This window comes from Idiotropiscis lumnitzeri, chromosome 10 (assembly GCF_059441095.1).
Source record: "Idiotropiscis lumnitzeri isolate Australia: NSW breed Sydney's pygmy pipehorse chromosome 10, RoL_Ilum_1.0, whole genome shotgun sequence".
Lineage (NCBI taxonomy): Eukaryota > Metazoa > Chordata > Actinopteri > Syngnathiformes > Syngnathidae > Idiotropiscis > Idiotropiscis lumnitzeri.
The window spans coordinates 4068706-4092430 of NC_142400.1; the positions used below are offsets into that span (position 1 = coordinate 4068706).

Consider the following 23725-nt stretch of genomic DNA (forward strand, 5'->3'; position numbering starts at 1 on the left):
CATACTGTAAAGTTCATCGATGAGTGTGTTTAAGTCAAGAACTTTTGATCAAATAGTAAGAGAACATGAGTTCACCAAACAGACATTAAAAAAAAAATAAAAAAATAAGGACAGTCTGTCTATTTCACTGTCCAATTCTGTAGGAAGAGGCTGTGACCAAATGATGAAAAAGACTTTGGCACCATTGCACTGAGTCCCAAAATAACCTTTGCACCATTTTCTACTATTCGGCCATGTAGAAAAATAACTGAACTCTCCGGAACCACTTTTAGGCGCACTTTCACCGGGAGCCAAGAATATATTCAGAAGCACTTTCTGGCACTGACAATGCACGCCGAAATAACCTTTTTTTTTTTTTTTTTGCACCTTCTTGATACATACCGATTTTTCTGTGTTTTTTTTTTTTTTGGGGGGGGGGGGGGGTTATTGCAGGGTGCGAAAATTTGTTAGATCCCAAAATCACACCATTCCAGTTACTGACGCAGTATAATTTTTTTGTCACTTCATTGTGGTACGAAAATCGTTAAAGGGTACCTGGATCTGATTGTGTCCCTGCCATTTCTTCTTGCTGCTGCGCACAAATCAGTGTGCCAAGCAAATTCTGCCTAGCAACAATGAGCAGGAGGAGAAATTATTGACGTGGCATGTACAGTGTCACAGCTAGCCTTGTTAGCTTAGCATTTTTTGTTAACAAGCTAACAAAAGCATAACATACGTAAATTAGGGCCCGCCGATGCCTATTTAGATATTTGATAACCGATTAATCGGACGATTAATCAAAAGAAAATTATATGAATAAAATAACTTTTACTGGACCTATAACGTTCACAACAAAGATATTAATTACAGACAGAAAAACAACAAATTTGGTCATAAAAAAAAGAAAGTAAATTTTTGATGAGCCAATATCGGACAATTGATCGGTCGGGCCCTAATACAAATGTAGAACATTCCATACCATACCATAGCGTACACATTAAATTTCGTAAAGTACGTTTTACTCTAAAAATACTATTTGGTCCGAGTAAAAAGGGTAAAATTTGAGAAGAAAATATTCCGCATAAAATTTAGTGAGACTTTTACGCCGAATTTTTTACTATAAAATTTTAATTCTTCTTAGTGGGACCAAATTGTCTTTATACAGCAAAACATACTCTACGATATTTACTGTGTACACTTATCGGGGTTTGTTTTGAATTCCAACCTCCAAATTATGAATATCAGCGCTGCAACGAGTCAGTCTGCATTTCCAAAGGGGCGTGGCTAAGTGACAATCAATCCACGTGAAGGATAATAGCGAGTTTATTTTCATCCATTGGTAGATAGAAAAGATGTCTTACAAGCTAACCTGAGAGACAGTGAGGCTGCTACAGAAAGGGTCGGATTGGGTCGGGGGGACGTTTGTGTTCTTTGTTTTGCCAGTTCAAAAGAAGACATGAGGGGGAAGGAGTGGGGGGGGGGGGGGTTTAACAAAATCAGATACAATATGACCTTTTGATGATTAGCAAATTAGCGAATGTCTGTGTAGCATTTGCATTATTCGCCTCAACTTCACATTCTGCTGCGGCAGAAAAGCATTCATCATTCCGGCGTTGGCTCAGAGGACTTCGAGTGATGAGAATAGATCAGAGCAGATGCTTTTTTAAAAAAAAAAAAATAAAAAAAAAAAAAATGATCGACATGCTGTTATTTTCAATCACGCAGGTAAGAAAAAAGAATTGGTGAACATCTGAGTGAAGCGGAGATGGTTTGCAGGTCTTTTGAGGCGCGCTCCCCGTGGTAGGTGGGGGGGGGGGGGGGGGGGCCCGCAGGCCCCACCACACTTCCTATGCTTACGTCTCATTTTCCTCGTGTGTCGGCCACAGTGGGATTCTTCCGCAAAATGCCCAACATTCCAAGTATTCGCTCCCCGTCCCTGGTCGAGCTTCACAATTGCACACTTGGATGACAAAAAAAATAAAACGGCTTCCGTCAAAGCTAGCAAGTGACTGATGGCGACACTTTTGGAGTCTCGCCGGTGTAACTGCTCTCCGTTCCACAACCTGTCAGGACGCAGACTAATAAATTAACGCAGCTAAAAAAAGAACATTAATAAAGAAGTCAGAAAGCGTCAACTAATAGTCCAAAGTAACGATAATGATGATGATCATCCGGGTAGGCTGGAGAGTGAGTTGAGGAGGGGGGGGGCAGACTTAATGAAATTAAATGTCATCGTCCTTGAGCGAGGCGGAATTCAGCAGGAGGGTGTTGAGGCCTCCACGGCGGAAGAGTCGAGCGAGGCCCAAGTGAGGCCGTGAGGAGGGTTGCGCCGGACGGTTCGCTACACGTCATTCCTCACAAGTCCTTAGTTTGTTTTCCGAAATGACGCGGCGGCGGCTCCTTCGTCGCTACTGCGGCGACGTCTCGCCCACCATCTCGATGCCGTGCTGCTGGAGCTGAGCTCTCAGCAAGGCGTTCTCGTTCTTCAGTTCCTCGATCTTGACCGACAAGAGGAAGAAAAAGAAACACACCAAGTGTATTAAAAATAGATAAAGAACTGCCCAAAGAAAGACTCCACAAGCTTGATGCTAATGCTAATTAGCATCTATGTCGGGGCGCTTTAAATTTTCAGCAACGGATTAAACACAAATGGTTCAGCAACATGTCGGCAGACAATATATTGGCACTCAGTCATCTACTCTTAATACTAAGTAGAATGACCTGAATTAGTGCTGTATTGATGAGCATAAGCGTGGAGTTGCGACATTATGAATCCCCGCTGCGATATGATTGGCTGCTACAAAGTCGCAAGGGCTGCCAAGAACTCTAGTGGGATTAATAATAATAATAATGTCTCAATGAACAAAATATGCGACTGTCTGCAGATGACCAAGGCAAGCACACCAGATGTAGCAGAAGCATTTAATTGCTGCAGTGTAACAAAAACATAAATTCTTTTAGCATAGAATTGCCATGACTGTATAAGTATAATCATGGAGGGATTTTTTTTTTTTTTCATTAAAATACACATAACATTTTTTGTTTTTCTTTTGGGGAAGACTGCAAAAGACTAAACATTTTGAGTTAAGAGCGTAGTTATGGAAGCAATTGGATTTATTAGACGTGTAGTCCAAAACGCAAAGAAAAAAGACTCGCAACTAAGCTTCAGTTATATTGGTCGTTTTTGCTAAGAAGAAAGCATGTATGTCAGTGAGTATTGTCTGTCTGTAAGTGCTGCTGCGCCGTTTGTGCTTTAATATCATTTTTTTAAAAACATTAATGTGAGTTGCGTAAGGGTTAGTGTAACGATTCATTTTGTGTTAGCATTAAGATCGACGACTTAATTGGTTAAATATGAAACGTGTAATTCTCTTCATTTTATGGTTAATTTCAACAGGGAGTGGCAATAAACTGCTTGAAACAAACCCACTTGGCACTTTTTATTTATTTTTTTTAAATAACTGTTCGCTATCTGCAAAACTGCACACGGCATGCTCACAATAACCGAACAAGAAAATCACAAAGAAAAAGGAGATTAAAGACGAGTCATTTTGCACAATTCATTCAATCTGCTCCTTTCATACGTCCCGATCCGTTTGTCCAGTGACGTAAACTGAGATTAGAACACAGCGGGGAGCAAAAGTCAAGACCCTAACCAACGGGATTAGCAAAGGATGCGGTGCGTCAACTCCGCTGGGTGCCAACTTCACCTCCTGCACCCCCTGAGGAGGAGCCCAAGAGATCACGCTAAGCTTTCTAAGCGGCGGGTGAGGTGTGAAGGTGAAGGTGCGTACAGACATACTCAATAGTCAGGGAGGAAATCAGCATGCAAGATGGCTGCCTGTCTGTTCCTACTCCCGCCGCCTCTCGCAGGTAGTAGCGGGCGCTTTGATCGCTCGGAAGGCTGCGATTGAGGAGCTAACCGCCCGAACCACTCTGGGATCCACTCGGAGAAGAAATGAAGATGTACACGGGGGAGCGGGTGGATTTCACCCTCGGCGGATGGAGACTCGAAGAAGTACGCCGAAGCAATGTCTACTTAACCTGTTTTATCTTCACACCGACTCGGGGAAAAAAGAAATAAATAAAAAAGTTTTATCACACGCAGAATCCATGTTAAGGGGCATTCACAATGGACTTAATAAAATAGTTGTTTTATTAAAACTATTGTTATGCATTTAACATTGCCAAAATGAATAAACAATAAGTTAAATTAACACGTTTAATTATTTTTGTGTGGGTGGGGGGTTGGTTGTTTATGAAAAAAAAAATTAAAAAACTTATATTGTTCATAACTTTGCAATGACCCTAAACTACTTACAAACAAATGATTTTATTTTGCAAGTAAAGCCACCGAGATGTCCCTAAAAGCCATTTTCTGGCCGCCGTTGGCCTACCTGCTGCCTGCACAGCTCGTTGTCCACCTGGATCCTCTCCACCTCCTTCAGGCTCTCCTGCAGCCGCTGGTTGCCTTGCCTGAGCTCACGGATGTAGTCGCACGCTTTGGACAGGATGCCTCCTTTGCTCTGGAGGGACCAAAAGAGCCAATGTATTTGGGAGTTGCGGCCTTCCAAATTATCATTTATAGAGTATGGCTGCTTCTGTTGCCATGACAACCAGGGAGGAGATAGTGCATGCAACAAAGCGAGCCGGCTACAAAGTGTTGCTAACTTAGCCACTGTGTCGATTTGTGGCGTTGCTGGAGAATTCTCTAGACTCCCTCTAGAGCAAGTAGATGTTGGCCCCTCTGCGTCCAGACCGCAAATGAAGAGTGCTCGGGCAAAGCCACGACTGGCTAATTCATCCATAGGATTTACTTAGTTGTTTAATTTCACACTTCAGGCACTCCACTGACCCAATTTATTTGTATACTAATAAAAAGTCAATTCTCCATTATACACTACTCACTAAGAGTTAAGGAAATTTCAAAATGCTCTGTAACTTTTACAGGCGGCCTTCGAAACTGTTCAGTGTTTCAGTAACTTGTTGAATAACAAGGAGCTGAAAATTCAGAAGAGGTTCGAGCCATTAAAGGGGGATTAAACGTAAAAATGTTTTATGTTCTCCCACTAGCCAAAACACAATATGCAGATGAATATTGCATTCGTGGGATAAGAATCAAGTGGATTAACAAAATGCCCACGGGCTCACATCGCGAAGGTCAGAGCTCACCTGGTTTCTGGGTTTGGTCATTTGATGTTCACAATGCTAGCCCGAGGGCAAGTTTGCTGTCAATTTCAGTCGACAGCAGAGGGTGGCCGAAATGGAGGGATCAGTCTGTTTGAATCTCATTCCAGAAACAGACTATTATCAGAATACACCGTTTATTTATACTAGTGGGGGGCACATGGAACATGTAGTTGAAAAGACAAATTTTACCCGTTGTTCCACTTTAATTGCTTAAAAGATTTGCTGGTTTAATTAAAATCGGCATTTACACAGTCCTCTTCACCATGCTGTTCACAGTTTGACATTGAGGCTTTCTTAATGTGAGACTTCAAACAACAGGTTCACAGAGAAAAGTGGCCACTGAGGGGATGAAAATGACAACTTACAGCTCCGGTTTTGGTGCTGTCCATGTTGCAGTCAGGGATGATTTTGGACAGCGTCACAATCCAGTTGTTAATTTTGTCCCTCCGCCGTCTCTCCACTAAAAAAAAAAGGAAAAAAAAAACAAAACAGGAAGATGTCATTTTTTTAAGTCAAGGGTTACCGAGCTATGACAGCTCCACAGCAGCCTCTAGTGGCCACCTTGAGAACAGCTGTCAAGCCACGCATCCTTTTCGACACAGAGCCTGCATTGTGTTGCCCTGTCAGGCAAGAGAAAAGGCCGCAATCACAGCTAATTACGCACCTTCATTATGCTGCGCTCTCCTCCTTTCATCTCGTGGCGTTCGCGGCCCGTCCATTTTCCTTCAGAGAAACAAAGCATACACACGGGCTTGTTTTTCACACACCACACTATCTCCCCATCTCTGACACACACGCACACGCACGCACGCACAGTGACAGTGTGAGCCCCCGCATTCACCTCATACCCGAGACTATTAACAACTGTTCTCGGCTGTTATCTTTGCCAATGTCTTTTCTGATGGCGGGAGCCTACACCGGACTTGCTTCATGCTGTCCCTAAATGTCCGCCTGGAGCTCCAGCAACATTCTCCGCTTCCCAGGTGCGGCCCGGAGGGGAAGCGCGCCACGCCGTTTTACTGTGCCGTAAAACAACGGTGACGACGAAGGGAGCCGTCTGCTGGCATCCTGAGCTGCCGGCTAATGAGACAACTGTCTCTCGTCTGGGCGTCTTCCCTCAGGTATTCCGTTAATTAAGACGCGGCAGTGAAACCATTTCCAACCGCGCAGCTAAGCGTGAAGGGTCTGGTAACACCATGACGTATAAATATTAATGACCTATTTTCTTATATAGCACTACTATATTTTTACTCATTTCAAAAAAGTAGTGGGGGATTTATCAACTTGTGCCTTTCGCGCAAAATCCAGCGAAGCGGGACAATGCTGATTTTGTGGTTGCTTTCACACAGAGACACACGGCGATGATTGCTTTTAAAACAACATGGCGGTAGAAATAAGTCTCGGCTTTTTCACTTTGACACATTAGCTGGCCATGCTTCGGTGGATATCTTGGGACAGTGTCGGTCGTCATAAAAATGACAGATAAGGAGATAAGGTGACGTCGACGTCCTACCAATGCCTAGTGCGCAACGCCGACCATGATTTCGCGGGAAGTTTGCAGTTTATTGTCCTACCTGTCGTTTGTCCGGTTAAAAGTGGGGAGTACTTAATATTTTCGTTTTCATTGAGTCTTATTTGACTTTTTCATTGCCTCAAAATACCTTTGACGTGTGTTTTTGTTTCTATGCATATATTCTGAATGGGTGAATTAAACTGCCGGAAAGAACTACTTGCTTATAGCTATGCATAAACATACTCTCCTAAGGGATTTTTTTTTTTTGTATAGGTTCTACCTAATATGCATGTAAACAAAATAATCTGAAAGCACATTGTAGTAATTCGCCTGTCAAATTAGGACATTTCTTACAGGTAGGACATTTTGGCAGTTTAGATTACAAGTTTAGATTCAGATATCGGCGAGTACTCTAACATTAGGACTAATGTTTAGTCTGGAAAAAAAGTGGTATTGGTGCAGTTCTAATTTTGCATAAAAGGCCGGATCGTCTATTAGGGCAAAAATACGTTTTCACGCCGCCGTTTGTTTTTAAGTTGCTGAGTCATCAGTTAGGGCTCTAATGTTGCGATTTTGTCGGATCTTTTTGTGAATAAGGCTTTTAAAGCAATCTCATAAGCTTGTGCAACTAATAAAGAGTCCGGCGAGTGTACATCATTTCGTTATCTGCGCAAAGAAATCCCCCCAGCGTGGACACACGTGAGACGAGAGCGGCGCCGAGTCTGGAGATGTTTCCAGACGCAGCGCGGCGACCTAATTTCTAGTTCCTGACGGGGAACGAGTTGCCGGGCTAACAACAATGGATGAGGGTCAGCACTGAGGGAGCGCTCCATCTGCGTCTTACACATCAAGAGCGGAGAGAATCACCGGGGATTGGGGAGGGTAGCGAAGGAGGTTTCTTCTCTCTGCTCAGGATCTAATTTGATTAGTTAATTTGCTGCAAACAGGAATGTGCTGTGATGGTAGTGATGGGGGGAAAAAAAGGAGGAAGAGGAGGAGGAAGGGGGTGGGGGGGGAGTGGAAAGCGTTCCTCACCAGTTTAAACCTTCGTGCCGCAGCGTCTCGTTTTCATCTCTGCGGACGGCACATAGGGTGGGAAGAATTTTACTTCACTTTGACAAACGGGATCGTCACTGTTGATTTGTTCACACTCAAAACGGGGGAAAAAAAAAAAGAAAAACCGCCCGTGCGGGACGAATCATGCAAACAATAACAACAACAACAACAGCCGTGAAAAACATTTTGTTGTATGCTGCGTCTCCTGTTTGTCATGTGTCTCAACTCTCACAACAACGCGCGTTTTGTGTCCAAACAACAACAGCACGTTTTAGTGCCGGATAAACGCTAACGACGGGCAAAAGTCAACCTAACTCGATTTGACAATCGGTCATGTGCTTGTTGCGACGTTGCCCCGGCGAGAGGAAACTTCAGCTTATTTCATTTCGCCTGGCTACAAATATGTATCTTAGCACGACAGAATCGATTGCCGCCATTCATATCTTTTTTTTTTTTTTTTTTTGCGATTTCACTTTGACGACAGCTACTTAAAACACGATGTATAGAAAGTCTCGACAAATTAATCCAGCCGCTACGCATCCTTTCTAATAGGCGGAGAAAAAAATCAAATGGAAGGAACTCTCTACGTGAGTAGTAATAGAAGTCGCTACTTGTTTTGAGTTTCATTCAGTTTTGTCAGGCTTTTTACAAACAGCCAGTAGTGTATCTTGATTTTAGTTTGCCGGTGGCACCCTCGAGCGGTTCAGGCCTCGAATCTCCGCTCGCCAAAAAGTGACTCTAAATTGTCCACAGTATGTGAGTATGAAGGCTTGTTTGTGGAGATGTGCCTTGCGTTGACTGTGCAACCCGTTCAGGGTGTATGCTGCCAATCACCCCAAAGTGAGCTGCAATAAGTTCCACAAGTGATACAAAAAAAAAATAGATGGATCGTTTTGTGGTTGACGTTTGGCAGTTACTTAAAACATCTGTAGAGGTGGTAAACGTTTTACGGTGGCAACAAACTCTGAAACCAATTCATTCCGTTTATATAACAAGTGTTGTGGAATAGGTTATGTTCCACTCTAGAGGTTCCATTCATTGCAGTTATGCATGAGGTGAGTTTACGGCGAAAACAGCAGAAAAAAAAAATGAGGGCAAGAAACAGATTTGGGTGTGGAAGTAGTACGGAGTGAGATAACTGTCTTGAAATAGGCCATACGTTGCTTTTATAGACCTATACCCGCCTCGCAGCACATAATAAGATAGGATTCATCTTAAAAAAAATAATAATAAATTCTTTGATTTATTTTGTTAGTGTAAACATGCCATATGAGATATAAGGGAGTTGAAAAGTCTATTCAAACTGACAGTCAAGAACAATTAATTAGCAAAAAAAAAATGGGAATACAAGTACTTGGAGTGGCAGTGAAAATCCAGACTAAATGATTTCATTTAGATTTTTTTTTTTTTTTTTGTGAATGTGATACTCACACTGGAAAGGTTTGCGTGCGTGGGGCAATACTTCGCGCGGCGCCCATCTGAATGGTATCAGGAGGGGTCATCATCACGTAGAACTGGCCTGTGGAGAGCATGGCAGTCATCTTGTGAATCTGGATTTGTCATTGATTTATTTATTTATTTTTTAATCCCTCCTCCCCATTAAAACACAAGAGCACCCGCCCCTCACGCCACCGAAAGAATCAAAGACGATCAAAATATTTGCCATGAATTTTGTCCAATTAACGGAATTTGCTTTTTTTTTTTTTTTTTTTGCAGGTTTGTCAAAGATCAGATCAAAACGGAACAGAAAAAGTGTAGCAGGACCTCCAAATTCAAACAGGATCCATTCTGTGACGATGACAAATTTGTTCGGGACTCAAACCGGTCATCATGTAATATTTTTATTAAACTTGACTGGAAATGTTTTGAGTAAAAAAAAAATCATTCATAGTTGTACAATGAGTATTAAAAAAATCCAAAAAACTAAAATAAAGTAAAACTACTCACAGAACACGTTTAATGAAGGGGAAACAGAAAGTTTATTTCTATTTGCATCGCTGGAATTAATCTTCGGTAAATCGCTGCCAATTCAATCTGCATTCGGGATTTAAAGTTCATGGTTGGTGTGTTAAAAGTAGACCCCACCCATCTGTTATTTCTTTTTTTTTTTTTTTAAATACAACAAGTGAGAACCTGTCGCCAATTGAGCAACAGCTCACCACTAAGTATGACACATCAGCCGGCCTCTCACATGACTCGTCACGCCAATTGTGACAAATGAGGCCCATCCATTCACGTGGCGCGTTCTCCACCGTTACTCACTTTTCATTTGTTCTTTCAACGCGCTTGTGTGTGTGTGTGTGTGCGTGTGTGTGTGTGTGTGTGTGCATGCGTGTCACACGGTGGCAACAAAAATATATATCAAGAGACACAATGGGCAGCTCGTGCGCAAGTGTCGTAAATCAGCCTGATGTGCACCAAGACGGAGAGGTTAAAAAAATTTGAAATTTAAGACATTTTTAACCATCAAAACGGAGACATGACATTCACAAAATGTCTTTATCAGGGAAAAGGGAGAGAGCAGTGTCGCGGATAGCAAAAATATGCGCGTAAACATTTACTCCCGAAAGAAGTACCAAAAGATACCACAAGATGGTGGTAAAGCAACTCTTCGTTGCTTTCGCACTATAAGAACAAAACAGCTGATAAGTTTAAAAATAAAATGAGGTTAATATGCGAATGTCGAATTGCGAATATGGTTCGCTATACATCGGAAGTTTCAAAGTCAGAAGCAGATCACTCACAAATGGGACGCAAAATGCACTAAAGCAATCGCCGAAGATTCAAATGAAAATAAAATCAGGAAACCGCGCTCACATAAAGGGCATTAAGGAGCAGTCACTTTTCAATTGTACTGAAACACTATCATGTCAAACTCAAAGCAAAGACAAGCTGCAGTCTGTTTCACCGGAATGCGCAGATTAGCTGACATACTTAACTGCTCCATGAAGTTGTGGCCATGGCAGTGACAGATTTTTATATTTGGTGATAAAATATAAAAAAACTGCGCTGTCACATCCACTGACAAATTGTAATTCCGCAGCTTGGTGAGGAAGTGCTGGCCTCCAGGTGCGCTTTGTAGTTCACACCCAATTCTTTTTTTGGGGACTCTAGGCTAAACATGCAGCCGACTCAAGCTCCGCCCCTCGTTGTCATGGTAATCAAATTTGTGTACTCAGCACTGGCAGAGCGGTATATGGGGCGGGCGCAAGTTGACCACTTGCATAAGACAAGACCACCCCCTCAAAACTGGTGAATCTTAGAAAGTCAAAAAACAGAGGGGCCATAATTTCACTTTGAAATGTACATGATATATCAGATATACTGTAAATTGGCCAGAAAGTGACTCAAGAGACGAAAATGGGGAAGAAATGTTTAGTGGTAATTTGGAAACTTTTTTTTTTTAAACCCCCCCCAATACTACTCAACTAATTTATTTTATTTCTTTAGCACATTTAAAAAAATAATGCTTTGTTTTTTTCAGGGGATGGTTTAATAAGCAGTAGCTCAAACTGACTCATAAACATAAAAAGGAGATTAAAAAGCATTAAGTTTATAGGACTTGTGGTTCTACTATATGTCATTGCACACATTCTTTGCCAGTGTGCTTTGGTGTCTGTCATATTTACGAGCCGTGTTGTATGCGTGTAAAGCAATTAGCCACATAACTTAAAAGACAGATAAATTATGTTAACTGTCACTCATCAATCAATCCTGTCACACTGAATGATTTGTCCGTTAAAAGTAGCTAGCACACGCGCACACCACAAAGTGACTTATTCTGATTTTGCACGCTCCGTTCAGCCAAACAGGAATGAAGAAAGGGTGTAAGAGAGGAGGAAGACAAGAAGGGAGGAGGAAAGTCAAGAAGGAAAAATAAGCAAGTCTGAAGGAAGGCGGGCAGGGAGGAAAAGGGGGAATAGGAAAGTAAAAAAATTGCTGTGGAAAAAAGCAGGCTTGAAGGAAGAAAAGAACAAACGAGAGAAAGGAGCAGAGATGACCGGAAGAAGGTCAGAAAGGAAAAGATGCCAGGGAACATGACTGGAAGAAAGAAAAGAAGGAAGAAAGGAAAGAAGAAAGGAAGGAAGGAAAGAAAGAAAAGAAAGTCAGAAAGAAAAAAATGGCAGAAAAAAAAGCGAGGCTGTGGTTAGGAAGTCGGGAAAGAACAACAGAAAGAAGGCAGGAGGGGAAGAGAGAGGGATGGAAAGAAGGAAGGAAGGAAGGAAACAGGACAGAAAGGAAGGAGCAAAGGTCGCCACAATGGAAGTAAGTCAGAAAAGTAGGATGCAGCCAACGGAGGAGGGAAAAAAAACAATGCAAGAATACCAAACAGAGGAGACAAAAATGAAGGAAGGAGGGAATGACTGAAGGCAGAGTGTATTCATATGATTTTTGGTCGACTGCAAGAGTGCCCATCAGCAAGCTTTGAGAACACCAAAAGAATCTTGATCAGCGCTTGATAAGCGCTCTTGAGGACCCGGACGTGGACGCTCCTTAACGCTTAACGCTTCTCATTACGGTGTCGTCAATTAGCTTCGCCCCAAATTGAGCGCGAGACCAGCCCTCCCCCCGCCCTCCGTTTGGCACTCACCTCCCGCCTGCGTGAGCGTGGGGTCGGAGGTTGCGGCGGCCTGCACAGACACGGCGCCGTCACTCACCGCCGCCGCGGGGAAGTAGGCAAAGCGCGCTTCCCCACCCGTCGACTCCCCTGCCGGGCTTCCTCCATTACTGAAAGGGTTCTGGATCACCGCCTATGACAGATAAAAGAGAGACAGAGTGAGGACGGAGGGAAGCGTGAGCGGGCAGCAGGTAAAAAGCCCGCCTCGCTCTCTTGTCAGACCAAATACGAGTCTCTGCTGAGCGAGACCCCCCTCCCCCTTCCTACCCCCCCCCCCCAGGCATGCCAAAGTGCTGTTTGACAGCCGCGATAAAGTGGGGAAAAAGGAAGTGTGCGAAGCTAAAATAAGCAATGTTCCTGTCGAACAAATCTGGTTTAAACCCAAAAGTTAATTAGATTTCTTGCAATGCAAACGTCATCCTCGGCAAATGTTTTACCCGCCGCGCCGCCTTGCTAGCTTGACAAGTCATTAACCCCCCTGTTACGCAACGGGTCAAATGGACCCATTTAAAAGTTAAAAGTTTTTGGGGGGGTACAAAGTGTGTAATGAATGATAATCAACAATCAAAATTGTGGTTCGAATGTTACCTCCTACTTTTTTTTTTTAAACAACAAAGTGGATTCCCACTATTTGCGGGGTTAGTTGAACGAATAGTGAACATCCGGCAATTAATGACAGCCATTAAAATTACGTTGACATTTTTTTTATTTAAACCCACAAATTATTCAGAATTTATGAAAAAAAGTACAAATAAAATATATTTGATTTTTTTTTTTTTAATTACTACCACAGTTGTCAATACACTTTTTGAGGTTGCTCCACCTGCCAACCTTGACAAAAACGCTCCAATCACATTAAATGAAGTTTGGGAAAAAAAAAAAAGAAAGAAGAAGAAGGAAAAAAATTGGTTAATTTTAGCTTCACCCATCAGTGTTATGTACCTGTTTCCAAGTGGGGCTGATTTGCCTGAATTCCCTAGCATGACTCCTGGAACTGGCCAAATATGTCCGCTTCAACCCAAAATGGCCGCCTTGCTGTTCAATCTGGAGTCCTTGAGACTCTTTTGGCGCGTCCCGTCAGGCTGAACATGTCTAACCAATTTCATGTCGATGGTTGAAACGGGTGTTGCGAGAACTTTTAATTTTTCAAGTATGCTGCCCCAAAAAAGGGCAATCATTTCATCGAACAATAAACCGCAATTCCAAGGGGGACTTAATTACGGTACATGTGCGGGGGTACTTCTAAAAGTGGCCGGTGAGGTGGCGTGACTCGTGCTGCATTCAAGGTCACTCGGAATGCAGTTTCTCATTAAGTCCTTCTTCGTATGAACGTTAAAGGGTAGAGCACTTTAAATGAAAGTGGCTCTTTGGCTATACACTCACCCGCCACATCATTAGCTACACCTCCGCGATCTAATGAGAGGTTAAACACAGCACACATTTTGCCTTGACAAAGACAATAACGCTCAGTCTTAAATGGTATGCTGTCCATGCCTGCAATTTAATAAATGCCTTGCAGTGGAATGCAGCGATAATGTAGGCCACAAAAAAATATTGCTCAATTAATACCATCCAAAAGTGAACACTATTAGTTTTGCAAATGAAAAAGTTTCATTAGAGCAGAGGTGGACCTGAATTTACATTATAAATAGTCCTGTAATATTGGTTTATTTGCTGATTATTTTCTAAAATTGGTGTGGTTAAACTGCAATAATCAAAATTATGCTCACAAATGAAAATCGGCTAAGAAGGGAAGGAACGCTGTACAGTTGGTAAAATAAACAAATCTGACTATGATTTAACATTGTTTAGTTAAGTTAGGGCGATGGCCTCACAGTACAGAGGTGCGAGGGTTCAATTCCAGCTCCGGCCTTCCTATGTGGAGTTTGCATGTTCTCCCCGTGCCTGTGTGGGTTTTCTCCGGGTACTCTAGTTTCCTCCCACATTCCATAAACAAATTGCCTCGAGGTGTGTTTGTGAGCGCGGATGGTTGTTCGTCTTTTTGTGCCATGCAATTGGCCGGCAATCAGTTCAGGGTATCCCCCGCCTACTGCCCGAAGACAGCTGGGATAGGCTCCAGCACCCAAACCCCACATTGCAACTTTGTTAACCTAATCTACTGCAGTAGTCTGTGCGGGTGTACCTAATAAAGTGGCCAGTCCAAGTGCTGTCAAAACACAGGTGAATACTGCCCCCTAAAGGCCGAGGGAAGCCACTACAATAACAATGAATGCTCAATAGAAAAGGCCCAAAAGACGACAGTATTTCATCATATTTGTGAACAACAGGCGCCAGGATAATTCTGCGTGGCAAAAAACTGATCGATTACCACTGACTAAAACAGAAAACAATGACGAAAAAAAAAAAAGGAAAAAAAGTTTGTTTACAAGCAGAAAGCTTAGACTTCTGACACCCGTAATAAAGTGTGAAGATAAGGAAAACTGAGTAACCACAACATGCTGTATGTTTCACCAAGTGGTGAGACATCCAAAACAATTACAAAACTATAATGACATCCGAGTAAAGGGTTGGGTACCTGCGCAACAGCCTGGGGAGCGCCGCTGAAGGCTGCTGCAGAGACAACGCTCAACGCCCCACCAACGTCGTCGCGTCCCTCAAGGTTCTGGTCAGTGACCTGGACCACACGGTACGTCACCTGCAAGGCCGAGGGGAAAAAAAAAAAGATAAAAATAAATAATAAATGCTGTTCTGTTTCTGGAGTGTGCATACCTGGCTGGCAGATTTGTTGATCATATCCCACAAGGTGCAGCACAATACGCTTCAGACTGGATAAGAAAATGCTCTTGTTTGTTCAAAGGGAGACCCAATTTGTAGCCCCGGATCATGTGACTCTCTCCCTCCCCTGACTGACATGTGACAGCGGCCTCATGCCAATCCCGACCCGGGTCGAAATCACATGATATGGCTCACGCTCTCTCTATCGCTCTCTCTCTCTCTCAAACCCTGTTTATGGTAAAACGAATCCCGCATGGATGACCGTGTATCAAATGCCGCACTCGTCTTCCAGAATGAATTCATCCGTATTAAAATGCTGGGCAGTAGGGCCATTGAAAATAATAAAATGAGATTTCTAAATTGAATTAATGTAAATTAAAATAAATAAGACATCATTCTAACCAGATTTTGACTTCTTTTCTCCCCAATTCTGAAATATGCTTAATTTTTCCTGATCCCAAACAAGCTATAAAACCACAAAAAAAATTCCCAGCCTTCACTTGCATCAACTTCCAAAGAAAGACCTCTTTTCCCCTCTTTACAGATTGTTAAAAAAACAACTGTGTCAAAACATGCATGGAAATGTGTAATTTAATAAATTAGCATTTTGAAAAAAAATGCTTCAACAATTTAACACAATAAGAGCGTTCACATTCCTTTCTTACATCAAGTAGTGCAAAGCAACCTCGCCAAATTACTTGCAGCTTAGAAGCACATATCGCAGGGCAAAATTTTCCGTTTTAGTCCTTAAAAGGGCAGCGGCTACTGAATACTACGGTATAAAGATAATCAATTATTGCACCAATTACACAATTAGATAAAAACTGATTAAGCAACAAAATGTGCATGTGAAGTGCACATATTATTCTTGTCCTCTTGTGGTCTCCATCCTCACATGCTACACTTTAATATCTGTGACTGTGAGTGTGTGTGGCTTTAAATGGTGGGGCCTGACCCAATACAAAACGAAACAATCATTTCATTTTGGAATTAGGCGGTAAGATAAAATGCGGAAAAAGAAAATAACCTCATATATCAACCAAAGCTAGTCATGGGACAGGAGGAGCAAAAATTTTGTTTCTTCAGGACATACTGCAAAATGCCTCATTTGCGCTGGATGAAAAAAAAAAAAATCATGACAAAAAAAAAAAAGGGACCTTAATCAGACAATAAATAAATGTTGCAGCACATAAATTAGGAAATTGGTTGCTGAGGATGTACAAATATTTTTTTAATAGAATTCATAGTTTTAACGATTATAGAAGTATAAAAATAATGCAGTAAAATGTTCAATCCGATGCCGGTGAAGTTTTTTCATTCAGAATCTGGAGCAACAAATTTGGCAGCTCAGTATTTGGACACACTAAACGCTACCTAACACGACATAGTAACTACAAAAAGCTGGCAATAATAATAATAATAATAATAATAATAGGCAGCATACCAAATTAACAGAGTCATATTTGTCAAGGTGATTGCTTCTAGGTCATAAAATTTGGAAATCAATCAAGATCCTTGGCAAAAAAAAAAAAAAGGTGCTTTTATGTCGGCAAGAAGCTATATACCAGTTGGGGAACCTAGCAGGAAAAACAATTATAAAGTATATAACAAACAAAACATTAATACAAATAAGACACTTATTCAAATTTGAGGTCATACAATTAGGAATTTGACGTAAATTTTCGGGAATCGTTTGCTAGTGAGTTGGCTATAACTTTGTTTGTCCATCTTAGGTTAACTTAATTTTACCTCAAAGTTTGTAAAAACGACTACTTAAAAATACAGCCAAAGTTGGGAATAGATTACATCTATTCATAGCTGAAAAAAAACAGATGAGTTATCCTCCATTCAATGTCCAGACTTGACTCACCTGTCCCCCGTCGGTGCGGAACTGGTACTGTATGTTGTGATCTCCAAACGCGGCGGCCTGCTCTATGGTGACGGCTGTCTGTTCGTCTCCTGTTCCGTCTAAGGGAAGGACATAAAATGTGTGTGTTTATTTATCTATTTATTTTACAATTACAAGGGAAAAAAAAAACATGTAAAAAAAAAAACACACACACACAAAAAAAAAAAAACACCCTTATGTCAAAATAGCTTTTATCAACACAAGTGGAGGAGTCTCGCTAAACTTTTGACGCTTCTGCCCTGGAGGTTAAAAAATAAATTAATTAAAAAAACATGGAGGGGATGGGGAAAAATTACTTAATTTGTCCCAGTAGTTAAATGACTTCAAATCATAATAACGCCACCACAGGCTTGTGCAGTAGACCCAGACGCCCGTCTGCAGACCATGTGATGCCTCCCCCATGACTCCAATGTTTATTATTGTCCCACACAAATCATAACCTTTTATTTCTTCTTGAAAGGTAACATATTATGTAAACTTGACTTTTTAATTGCATTCACACAAATACCTTGGTTTCGAGAACGCCTGCCCATCCATCAAGTGTGAAATTCAGCAACAAATAACACCTTATGTTAGCTTCCTATTTCCTAAGGTGTGTTTGCGACGGACGGACAAAACTCTCTGAGACACACTCATGTCAAAACCAAAATCGAATCAGCACTACATTGAGTTTTGCTGGATGTAGAAATTAGCTTTTGCTAACAGCGTTAGCTTCTGATAAACAGCACATACAGTACTTGATTATGTGCGTCATATCAACGAATTTGCTACACTAACAGACTAAGTGTACAATAATTCAGATGTTTGGTGATCAACGGTTGCTTCCACCAGCAAAAATGCAGGTATGCTTTGACTTCAATTCATTTTCCTCCATGCTCATAAATAAAAACACATCTCAAATCAGTTCCAGACCCAAACGAAATATCAACCGGACTGTTACAAGTGAATGTTAAGTGTGCTGTAATTCTATATACTTAGCATTTTGGCATAGAAAAAAAATGTTTTATTTGGACACATTGGAACTGCTTGAAATTGTGAAGAAAAAAATAGGATACTGTATGTCTCTTAAGTTATTTAATATGCTTAAAGCATCCTGCTTTGAACAATCTGAAACGTAGATCACTTAAATTAACTTTCTGCAAACTGTTTGCTTAGTAAAATGCAGATGATGACTTATTCTGACAATCAAGATAAGCAAGAAATTAATTATTTAAGAAAGTCAGGTGCATTCCTGATGTAAGACGTAAGCCAATGTTTGTGCAAATGTGTTATTAGTCGTATAAAGAAGTATCATGGAGAGACGTGTCAAACACGTACCGTCAGATGCTTGCACCTCCTCGTCTTGTTTATCTTGGCTGCGGAAGAACACAACACAAATGTCACTTCGACTCGTTAACGCCAAAAATAAATTCAGTTTGAGGTGAATGACAAAATTAAAAAAAAAAAGCAACTTAAAATGTTATCATATCTTGGTCGATATTCCAGCTCAAATCAATTCACAATATGAGTTGAAACCTGACTAGTTTAGTTTTAAAAGCTAGCTTAAGCTAACTTTGCTAGCCTGTTTGTATGTAATTTGTTTCCAATAAACACCCTGTTTGTGTTATAAATGTTTGTCTACTTGCCTCACAATGCAACTAAGTTCCGTAAACAACAAAGTGTAAAATGCTGCAACCTCCACTTTCTAAAGTAGGACTTTCTTCTTTACTCGGCAAAGGATTACTAGCATGTTGTGCTTAGCTTGTGTAGGTTAGCCATTTTTGTGACACGGTTTTACCTGGCGTTGTCCAGACTCTGTTCGAGCATATCCATCAGGGTCGGAATTAAAAAAAAAAATGACTTCAGTACCACGGATGGAGATGGAAGTGCTTGATCACGGGAACAAACACTTGGGTCATGTGAGAGGAGACAGCCCAGGACACGTGAGACGCAGTTCGGCTTCGGAAGCAAAATGGAGGCCGGCGAGTCGCTCGGTGCAGCTGGGTAAGCTGAAAGTGACTCCAACGCCGTGTATTTTATTATTATTATTTTAATCGGTTTGTCCTGGTGGTAATTTGTACATCCTGCGGCAATTGAATAACTCGGAATGTCCAAACTGTGACGTGTAGCAACAATGTAAAGCATTAAGCGATGTATTACGAATTGATTTTCAAACTTCCGACTCGCGGAAATGAACCTCTAAATGCAACATCAAAACCGTTTTTATCCGAGTTGTTTGGAAGCTAACTCTGCTTAATGTTTGACTTTGCCAGATAGTGACACGATGTACCACAACACTTGAAGGCATCGTCTGTATTCTGTATAAGTGTGCTGCAAATCAATACATGCGTAATGTAGATAATTGGATGTCTCTAATTTATAATTGTGTCTGTCAGATTTTTAGAAATTGTATGCAAGTTCCTGCAAGTGACAGTTATATATGTGCAGTTATATATTTTGTTATTTTTTTATTAATGAAATGCTGGTAAATAAAAACGAACAAATTTCCATGATATGTGTGTGTTTTGTGTAATAGATTGTTACTATAAATTCAATTGTACTACCTTCAATCACACAAGTCTCGCCACAGGCGACAACCTCATGCATTTTTAACTATGTATTGTTTAAAGGCCTGTAATATATAAAACGGTTTCCCAAAGAATAACCAGCCATGAATTAATGGTGATTAATATTCATGTTGATCCTAGTGAACTTTGCCACACTTAATAGGAACATTTATCCGTTTAGTTTTCTACACGGTAGATTTTATGTGAGGTCCCACAGCATTTTCGGTAATCTGAAACAATTGTGGTATTTTAATGCAGACGATAAAACAAGACTTTAATACAAATGTTAACAAACAAATACGTTTAGATTGTTGCAATACAGCGATATTTGACAGTTGAAGTTAATGGGTGAGTAAGGTGAGCTCAGCCGATAAGCGCCGAGTATAGTGTGCATTGCCGATATTCATTGGCCGAATTAGTAGGCGGCCCCCTGACTCTCTTCCTGATGTTACCTTAAAATGAGTCCGACTCCTCCTTGGGTGAAGGTTCACTTGCGGTGACTCGGTATCGTCCGCTGTCCTCAACTTCTTTTCCACCGTCCCACCTACCATGTCTGGTCGCGTTCTCGTCGGAGTCAAGCGTGTCATTGACTACGCAGTTAAGGTAATATAATACATTAACATGTCTGAATATTTTCTGCATGATTTTTGTGTTGTGACTTTGTGTTCTACTAGCTAGCATCCGCGTGCTAACAGCAAGTGTAGCACCAAAATTGACATATGTTGGAAAGCATGCCTTTAATTATTCGAAAAACTATAATGACACACTGCGGTGAATATAATGTTGCCTGATAGTTTATTTGTGTATAATTTGTTGTGTAGGTTACTCACTGCGGCTCTAGTATGTTGTCATGTTGTGTAACTTAAACATTGGCTGCCTCCTGAGCTTTTTCCCCACTCCAATGAGAAGAAATGTGATAAACGAGACTCACGATTACCCGAGACACGATAGGAAAAGGTCCACATTAATAAACATTAACTAGTGTTGTGCAAACTATTTTACGTTAGAAAAATATAAAAAGAATACATTATATAAAAAACAATGGTGATCTTGCCCCAGGACTTGTTTTTGGATAATTTCCTGTAATCTCTTGGTGATGTTACACAGATTCATTGATATTTATTTGCTGACATTCTTCTTTTGCCATTTATCTGCCCATCTTCCTTTGCCCGCCATCCTCAGATCCGAGTGAAGCCAGACAAGACTGGCGTGGTGACCGATGGCGTGAAGCACTCAATGAACCCCTTCTGCGAGATCGCCGTCGAGGAAGCGGTCAAGTTGAAGGAGAAGAAGCTCATCAAGGAGGTGGTGGCGGTGAGCTGTGGGCCACAGCAGGCACAGGTGGATTTGAACTGAACAACACTCCCCAAAAAATTATATTTAAAAAAATAATTGATTCAATCGGCCAACCCAAGCTCATTCCAAATCTGCGTCATATCCCCTTTCTCAGGAGACCATCCGTACCGCCCTCGCCATGGGCGCCGACCGCGGCATCCACGTGGAAGTGTCCGGCAAGGACTACGACAACTTGGGGCCCCTACAAGTCTCCAAAATCATGGCTGCATTGGCCAAGAAGGAGGAGGCCCAGCTTGTAATTCTTGGGAAACAGGTTAAAAACAACGGAAATCTACTCCCGCTTTCTCCTTTTGCTCTATTATACAAAATAATGTGTTTCTTTTGGACAGGCCATTGATGACGACTGCAATCAGACGGGACAAATGACAGCAGCCCTGCTGGACTGGCCTCAGGTAGGACCTCACAATTTTTGCTTTAGTTATTAAATGTGTGAACTAATCTGATTATTCTGAAAATGCATGTAAAGTAAAGTGCATTTGTATTTATTTTAATTTTAGGTCATTTATTGTTAAATTGTTATTGCATTTTGATATGTCTTTTGTTCATTTAGAGAGCAAAGTATTTTTCGAGGTGTTACTTGGTGTACAATATTTACTAACTCCTGCCCCAATCCGGCAAATTTATCAACATGAGTTGAGCAAACCGCAGTGATCCTACACTAACCTGCACAGAACAGTTCAAAGGTTTTCTGGACATCTTAGAGTGCAGTTCACAGATTGGCCAGCTAGTGGCGCACTTGGATAGTTACTGTACATTCAAAGCCCGCAGCCAGACTCGAAATAATCAGCTTGGGGTCTAAATGTCACCTAATTCTGAAAAAAAGTTTATTTATTTATTTATTTATTTGCAGGGCACCTTTGCGTCTGAGGTGACATTGGAAGGTGACAAAGTGAAAGTAGTGCGCGAGATCGACGGCGGCCTGGAGACCATCAAGATCAACACGCCCGCCGTGGTCACCGCGGACCTCCGACTCAACACGCCTCGCTACGCCACCCTGCCTAATATCATGGTAGGTGTCTGGAATCGGCACACACTGACGTCTAATGACTATTTATGTAGTTGTTTTTTTTTAATAAACATTTTGTCATGGTTAATTTAATTATACTTTTCAAACAAAAAAGTTTGTCAATACCGGGTCTTGCTGAGAGGCCTAAAAAAAAAACCTAGTGGTGACAGAATAAAGCAAGAAGTAGAAACCTCCCAAAATAGCAAACATGCACAACTCCATCTCTTCTATCTTTGTTGTACTTCCCTCCAGAAAGCCAAGAAAAAGAAAATTGCCAACGTAAAGCCGTCCGAGCTGGGCGTGGAGCTGACGTCCCGTCTGGAAGTGCTGCAGGTGGACGAGCCTCCGCAGAGGCAAGCCGGCGTCAAAGTGGAGACGGTGGACGACTTGGTGGGCAAACTAAGGGAGACGGGCAGCATATAACTGAGTCGGGACCGAATGCAGCTGAGAATATAACGGCAAGGTAAGTTGCGTGAGATTTCAGAAGTGGAAGATGTCTGTTGTGGAAAGTACACACAACACTAAAGTACATCGGAACCTCTAAAGTCCAATTACTGTTTGCGTGTGTCGTTAATGTTAATTAGTCAGTCCCTCAATGATTGGTTAGTATGTCAGAATGTCCACCGCATGTATTTATGAAGAGGTTTACCTTTTGAAATGTGATGTACCGTGTAGGGCTCAACGAATTTGAAGAATAATTAATTTGGATTTTTGCATGACCTTGAGTGTTTGCGTGTGACTTGCCGTTGCACTACATTCAATTTTGTCACATACTAGGGGTTTTGCAGGTGATAAAGTTTTGACGATTATTATTGTATCCAGTAACTCCAGGAAAATTGACCTGAATTGTCTCCCATGTTAGAAGTTTCACTCTAAATTTAAATAACATATGCATACACTGAATTTGCCTCTTGTTTACTCATTTACTGCCATTGATGGCTAAAGACGTCAAAGATCAATTTTTTTCTACTTGGCTGGTAGTGCATGTGTTAATGGCAGAATTCTTCGTGCAGAAAGCTAACGGCACATTTTGCAAGTGCAACTGTGTTTCTCATAATTGTATGCATCCCTCTTTTTTTTTTCCCTTCTCTCACAGGACCAGTACTGAGAAACACTGTCCTGCTGCCGCCGCTGCTGCTGCAGAGCCACACCACCATTTTCATTTAATTTTTTTTCTTCCTTATCACATCTGTACTATAAGCTTGGAATCCACATAAGTGGTCAAAACAGAGCCATCTTGTTTTCATCTCAGAAATAAGTAGCTAACGCTAGTGATGAGTAAATGAAGCTTCAAATCTGCTTCATGAACCAGTTGTAGTATTTTTGGTCTCCTGTAGATGGCACTCTCTGTTCAACATTGGGCTGAAAGCAAGCTGACTTTCCATTTTTTGTAATCCTTTATTTAGACCAACAGTGCCATCTAGAGGAGTCAAAAAATACAACTGTTTCATGAAACATCTCGAAGCTTCATTTTCCCCATTACTAGCTAACGCTAAAGGTTTGTCCCACGCCGTGCTTGTAAATGATTGTAAATACAGTATACAGAGACGAGCATGTCGCGTATGCTCATTAGCCGGGGTTCCAGGACGGTGTCTCTCAGTACCAACAAACTTTTGACATTTTACCGCAAGCGCCTCAATTGTACAAGATCATGACAATAAAGCAGCATTTGTTTGTTTCATAATCCAATTCGACTCTGATTGGTCTTGTCAATTTTAAAGCAACAATTGTGTGTTTTTCAATACATGGACAATAAATCACAAGTCTAAAGGAAATCAGGCATTGTTTTGTTTCAATAGAATTATTTTTAAAAAAA

General features: G+C 41.3%; 2 protein-coding genes across 4 annotated transcripts; one reads left to right on the forward strand and one right to left on the reverse strand.

Annotated features, from left to right (window-relative positions):
• Window positions 1-1284: 1284 nt before the first annotated feature.
• On the reverse strand, window positions 1285-19275 carry usf2l (upstream transcription factor 2, c-fos interacting-like). 2 transcript variants are annotated; one of them, XM_088306318.1, is made up of 11 exons: window positions 18779-19272; window positions 18319-18356; window positions 16963-17060; window positions 14893-15012; window positions 12330-12489; window positions 9170-9257; window positions 7718-7756; window positions 5834-5892; window positions 5535-5629; window positions 4377-4505; window positions 1285-2477 (listed from the first exon to the last, which is right to left on the reverse strand). In XM_088306318.1, the coding sequence occupies exons 1-11, from the start codon at window positions 19123-19125 to the stop codon at window positions 2388-2390; spliced, it is 1263 nt and encodes a 420-aa protein (XP_088162444.1). In that variant the 5' UTR covers window positions 19126-19272; the 3' UTR covers window positions 1285-2387. The 2 variants fall into 2 exon arrangements, with proteins under 2 accessions (XP_088162444.1, XP_088162445.1); XM_088306319.1 differs by lacking the exon at window positions 7718-7756 and having other exon boundaries at window positions 18779-19275.
• etfb (electron transfer flavoprotein subunit beta) lies at window positions 18864-23598 on the forward strand. 2 transcript variants are annotated; one of them, XM_088306321.1, is made up of 7 exons: window positions 18864-18984; window positions 20730-20888; window positions 20998-21156; window positions 21233-21295; window positions 21754-21912; window positions 22162-22372; window positions 23006-23598. In XM_088306321.1, the coding sequence occupies exons 2-6, from the start codon at window positions 20784-20786 to the stop codon at window positions 22330-22332; spliced, it is 657 nt and encodes a 218-aa protein (XP_088162447.1). In that variant the 5' UTR covers window positions 18864-18984; window positions 20730-20783; the 3' UTR covers window positions 22333-22372; window positions 23006-23598. The 2 variants fall into 2 exon arrangements, with proteins under 2 accessions (XP_088162447.1, XP_088162446.1); XM_088306320.1 differs by lacking the exon at window positions 18864-18984 and adding an exon at window positions 19961-20150.
• The last annotated feature ends 127 nt before the right edge of the window (window positions 23599-23725 follow it).